The sequence below is a fragment of the Rhagoletis pomonella genome, unplaced genomic scaffold (genome assembly GCF_013731165.1).
Source record: "Rhagoletis pomonella isolate Grant_MI unplaced genomic scaffold, Rhpom_1.0 Rhpom_scaffold_00005, whole genome shotgun sequence".
NCBI lineage: Eukaryota > Metazoa > Arthropoda > Insecta > Diptera > Tephritidae > Rhagoletis > Rhagoletis pomonella.
Window position 1 is genome coordinate 2,297,353 of NW_023458559.1, and position 5,563 is coordinate 2,302,915.

General features: G+C 33.4%; 1 protein-coding gene across 2 annotated transcripts; it reads right to left on the reverse strand.

Annotated features, from left to right (window-relative positions):
- Window positions 1–1,059: 1,059 nt before the first annotated feature.
- LOC118739793 lies at window positions 1,060–3,483 on the reverse strand. 2 transcript variants are annotated; one of them, XR_004993045.1, is made up of 3 exons: window positions 2,570–3,483; window positions 1,692–2,467; window positions 1,060–1,548 (listed from the first exon to the last, which is right to left on the reverse strand). XR_004993045.1 is itself a non-coding variant. In XM_036471300.1 (2 exons), exons 1-2 carry the CDS (start codon window positions 2,637–2,639, stop codon window positions 1,932–1,934), a joined length of 606 nt encoding a protein of 201 aa, XP_036327193.1. In that variant the 5' UTR covers window positions 2,640–3,483; the 3' UTR covers window positions 1,582–1,931. The 2 variants fall into 2 exon arrangements, 1 of the variants encoding a protein (XP_036327193.1); XM_036471300.1 differs by lacking the exon at window positions 1,060–1,548 and having other exon boundaries at window positions 1,582–2,467.
- Window positions 3,484–5,563: the final 2,080 nt, after the last annotated feature.

Genomic DNA, 5,563 nt, shown 5'->3' on the forward strand with positions numbered 1-5,563 from the left:
ATCCATGTTGACTGTATGAAATGCTTGAAGTGATAGAATGCGTCAACCGATTTGTTATAATTGCTTCAAATAATTTAGGAATTGCAGAAAGCTTAGCTATGCCCCGGTAGTTCTCCACTGAAGACCTGCTACCGCTTTTATGTAAGGGGGTTATGAACGATTCCTTCCATACAGTTGGAAAAACGCCTTCTTTAAGAGACAAATTAAATAAGGCTGTTAACGGCTCATAGAGATAATCAGCACAATTTCTAAGAAAACAAGTGGGGATCTGGTCAGGACCATAACTAAAAGACTGCTTTAAGGACTTCAGGTAAACTAAAACATCATCGGGAGATATTATAGGGTTATGTATTGAGTTAATTGGGCTTAGTTTAAAAGGATAGTCAAAGTATGCTTGGGAGTTAGTGGAATAATTGGATTTAAAAAACTGAGCGAACATGTTAGAATTTGTTTATCACCAGAGACGGTATTTTGATACTTCATGGCGGAAGGAAACCCACGTACATTTCGCTTGGAGTTTACGAAATCATAAAATGATTTGGGGTTATATATTATACGTCGTTTGATTTTACACAAGTAATCTTTATAACACTTTTTGTTTAATTCAAAGAACTTGTGACGCAAAAGTGAGTATTTTACATAGTATGAGTGTAAGCCGGTTTTTTTTTGTGTAATCTAAAATAACGTGACTTTCTGTTTTTCAAGTTTCTCAGTTCTTTAGTGAACCATAACTGTGTTTGTTCTTCAGGAACACACATGCGTTTAGGCACATACTTTTCAAATAATCTATGTACAGTAAAATTAAAATGTGCAACGCTTTGCTCAACTTTTTCTTTGTATATAGGCCACGACAATTTAGACAATTCTTTATTCAGTTTTTTAAAGTTGGCTTTCGAAAAATCAAAGCGAATATTTGGTTCGTATGTTTGGACATCGCAATTTTGACCATCGTTTATAATTTCGTAAGATATCTCAATAGCAGGGTGGTAGACATCTTCGGGCAAAACTAGTGGGTCACATTTATTTACAGCTGACTTAGATGCATCATCAACATAAACAAGATCTAATACTTTGCCAAGCAAATTATTACATCACATTATTTTATCTATTTATTTTCTTCAATTTCTAATTTTGAGAAGTGGAGAATATCAAAATTTAATTTTTTTGACAATTTTGTACGTAACTTAGTGAGTATTGTAGTAAGTGCGCTGAAAGCCCGCTCAACAGAAACTCCGCTAACTTCAACATCTCACACTAATTCCGATAAAATTTTCTCCAGTATTCCAGGACATTTGTGTCGAACGGTTCCATTCCTTTTACACAGAGATTAACCAGCTTTTGTTTGATGTCAGGTTTTACGATTGGTGTCGTTGCACTTTGCGATTTTGCCAATGACCTTACGTGAAGCGTTAACTTATGGTACGCCCCTTTCGATGTGCTTGGAAGTTCATTGTCCTGTGTTGTATGTGGTACAACTCCAGAAGTGCAATCATTCTCATATTCTGATGGATTTTTCTGGATCATTTCGTAAGTCCTTATTAAGTGATCCTGTAAGAGTAGGGAAAATTAAAATAGCTGGATTAGTATCTCACAATTATAAAGATATAAAAAATTCAAAGTAAACAATAAATTAATTGAACGAAATATAATATCAAGATAATGAATTTTGAAATAAATTTCAGTTGGCTTACCATTGCAACATCCTTTTGCTCAGAGCTGAGGAGAGGTGTTTCTTCAAAATTAAATCTTGGATCTAGATATAGAGCAGCGACGAAAGCCTTATATTCTAAAAGGAAATTTTTTTCTTATTTCCATCGCATTTAGGAAGGAATCTGCATAAATATTGTCTGGTACCAAGTCTACAAGCTCTAGTTCGCAAGTAAGCCAATCCCTGAAGAAGTCTCCTATAATATACTGCTCATTTTGAAGTTTTAGGGTGCACTTAGGATTGGTTGAAAAGCGGTGAAAAAATCCTTAACGAATGACCAATTTATGTACATGTTTTTATCCAAATTTTCAATGTATTCTTTGATTCGGTAAAGTGATTCCATCATAGCATACCTAGTTCTGTTGTCGATGAATGGCAAACTGATGTCGGTATTTCCTGCTCTCACTAAGGTTCTCAATTTTTTTACAATCGTCCTGCACTCTTCCAAGTCCTTTTCAATTGTTTTTATGACATCATATGCTGCTAGCTGAATAGTATGAGCAGCACAACGAACAACAGAAAACACAGAAGCGATTTGAGACTCAATATGATCTGCCTCAACATCATTTATAGCATCTTTGTTTGCTAAACTTTCTTGCTGCATATCGTGTAGCAATTTGGACGCTTTAACTACATTTGCGCCGTTGTCAGTGGTATTGGAATAAATTTGGTGTATCCCAATGCCATACTCGTTGAGACATTTCATAATTTCTTCCTTTAAACTTGCAGCTGTATGTCGTTTAGTTGTTTCAATCATTCCTGAAAAAAAGTAAAGAAGTATGATTGTCGAATACTTATTCATTTAAATGAATATGCATACGTATGTATGTGTGTTTATTTATATAAAACGAAATTACTTACCAATTGTATGAACAATGACTTTGTAATCTTTAATGTATTGGATGTTGATCCCCAGCACGCTTCTTTCCATGCGAGTTGCGATGTCAATTTTTATAGATATTATTTTATTTTTTACCGAATGACCTATTTTTTGCTTAATTTGTTGACTTGCTTTGTCAAGAAGGCTATGTTCTTTGAGTTTAAATGTATACCAAACTTCTGCTCGTATGGTGATATAAGTTGTTTAAAATATTCCTCATCAAATATTCGAAAGGGAATATTTTTTTTGGTGACCAGTCCCACGCAGCATCTCAAAAAACTGTCTCTGTCTAAACTAGTACTTAACTTTGACACGGTTTTTCGTTTTTTTGTGGTAGAAGTATTATCATCATCACTGTCATCACTATTTTCTATATCTATTTTGTGTATAAGTTTATAATGTCTTTTAATATTTCCTCGCAATAATCCAGTAAGCTCTCTTTTACACGACTCTACAATGCAGGTACTTTTCTTGGTAGTTTCATCGTACTTAACGTAATTTTGCAAATCAGTTTTTTTCCTTCCCATTGTCTTTTCTCAATATTGTTATATCGTTTATTTATGTAAATAGTCGCTACTAAGCACTGTATAACACACCTCTCTACCGATGTTTGGATAAAGAAATTCGTTCGCCCTCTTATATATATCCGACAAGCACATTCCATAATTTACTGGAAACGATTTTCCATTACTTCTACCTCTGACGACAATGCATATGTATATGTATACGTGCAATTATAGCGTAATTCCTTAGAAAAGCGAAAAAATATCTTCCATACAACGCCCTAAAAAGTTTTCAGGATAAGCTGTTGTGAGTGATCACGAATGGAGCACCCGCATCGTTTACCTCATTTATGTAGGTGCACCCCCAAAACTTACAAAATAAAATTTTATGAAGAACGTACGTATTTACGAAATATCTTGTATTCAGGGAAATCCCAACTAAACCACACAACTCTACACTTAGCGAAATGTAGTTTGAAGAAAAATTCACTACCTGCTACAACTCTAAAATGAACGAAATCATGTGCTCTATTTCCGTAAAAATTTCTAAAGCATACTAATTATTAGTGGAAAATAAACAAAAGGTAGGTAGAAAGCTGCTGCAATATTGTATCTACATACATACTTCAGGCTAAAAGGCTCACAAGTAAATTTTTTTCGTCTTTGCAAGGTCGTAGTAAAACCAACGCTTAGCTATTATTTGATTATTGCTGCAAAATTTTTGCTCATTCTGCGCTACTGTTCAGTAAATAACTATGCTCTTACCGGTATAAGTACATGCATATACATTAGGGCGGGTCGAAAATCTACTTTTTCTCAAATCCCTTGGTAATAGTGAAAATATATTGTATCATGAAGTGAACAAGAAGCCTGCAAAATATTAGTATTTTATTTTAATTGTAAGAGCCCGTGCATCGACCGCCAAGTGACGCACAGCACACTAGTCGAATAAAACCAATTTTTGTTAAAAATTCTGGGTTCGGCAAACGGCAAAAGATAAAGTCAAATATCATTTCTCGCAGCCCTTTAGCTTATGTTTATTCTCAAAGGTATCTGTTTTCAATAAAATTTTAATTGTTCTCTTGATAATTGCACTGGCCTATAGTCGAACGATGTAAAGAACATCATTAATATTGCTGGCGTGCATTTAGGTCGCTGGTTCCAAATATTCTTATCATTTTTTTAATATTAGCTGTAGTTTGCGAAATTTTGCAAATTTAGAAACAATTTCGGTAGCTCTAATAGAAAAGCCATTATTTTTCCATCATCGTGGAAAAATTTTGTTTATGCAAATGAGTATGGAAACACTGAACAGGCACAACTTCTAGAAACACTAATTAGTTTACATATGCTACAATAGAAAAATTGCAAATGTAGGAAAATGACAAAACATTTTTTTTAAATTTTTTTTATTTTAAAATAATTTGTTTATAATCTGAATGATTTTCATCATATTATTATCATAAATCAGTAACAGTAAGGCTCGCCTTCAATTTGGTAATTATTACGTACCGATCGAGTAACATCTACCAAAGTTATATCGAAAAACTTAAGCGGATCTCAAGTTTTTTTCTAAAAAAATGTCTCTTCAATTGTATAAATAACCTTTAAATGAAAGAACCGGATTGCAGAAAAGTGTGCCAGGGAGAGACTTTTTTCGTTCAAGCTGAATGCAAAGCAATATTGTCCAATTGGAAAGGATTTCCCAGGATATGTTAAGACTATTGGACTTATCTACAGTCACTTTCTCACATAATGGAGTTAACTAAAATATTTTTGTATAAACACTTATTGCACCTCCCCTACCTTCATATAACGGCAAATTTAGAAACCGCGAAAAATGTGCTTCTTCGGAGACTAATGAAACCATTCCGCACCAATTTTCAAACCAACATAAATTGACTTAAAGTGGGCGTTTTTCACCCTAATTGTATTATGTTCATGTTTGTAAATACTTATATGCTTGAAACTACTATTAACTTATCAAACGATTCCTAAACTTTGACAATACATGTTTGACTTCATTCACCACGATCTTGAAAACTGACCAAATCGGCGTGACCAAGCCCATGGTCCTTTTAATATCATATAAACATCCGAAAACATTAAAACGTTTGAAATAAATAGCGTCTCACTTTTTTTGCATTTTTCACTTGGTTGCTGAAGTAATGAAGAATTGAAAATTCATAAGGGAAAATTATAGTTTTTGTAAGTTTTATCTTAATATCTTAAAAACTTGGAGTCTTGTTGAAAAATGACAAATGAACGTGAGGTACTAAATTTAATAGCCCTTAATTTGATATATCGTCCTGTTTATAACAATTGACGCATTCCATAGATATTACTAGCCAAAGTTTCATTTTCAAAATTCATACATTTTGATTCAATTGCGCGGGCTAAAGATACGTTTTGAATTAATCTTTCGTGGCCAATAACAATTGTCTTAGACATAAGACATCATAATATTACTAT

What these genes read in the sequence shown, in the direction of transcription:
- LOC118739793 (XM_036471300.1), bottom strand. Translation starts at nt 2,639, where the DNA reads ATGGAAAGAAGCGTGCTGGGGATCAACATCCAATACATTAAAGATTAC. An exon ending in AGTCATTGTTCATACAATTG is followed by an intron (nt 2,468 to 2,569) that starts GTAAGTAATTTC and finishes ACTTTTTTTCAG; the next exon opens with GAATGATTGAAACAACTAAA.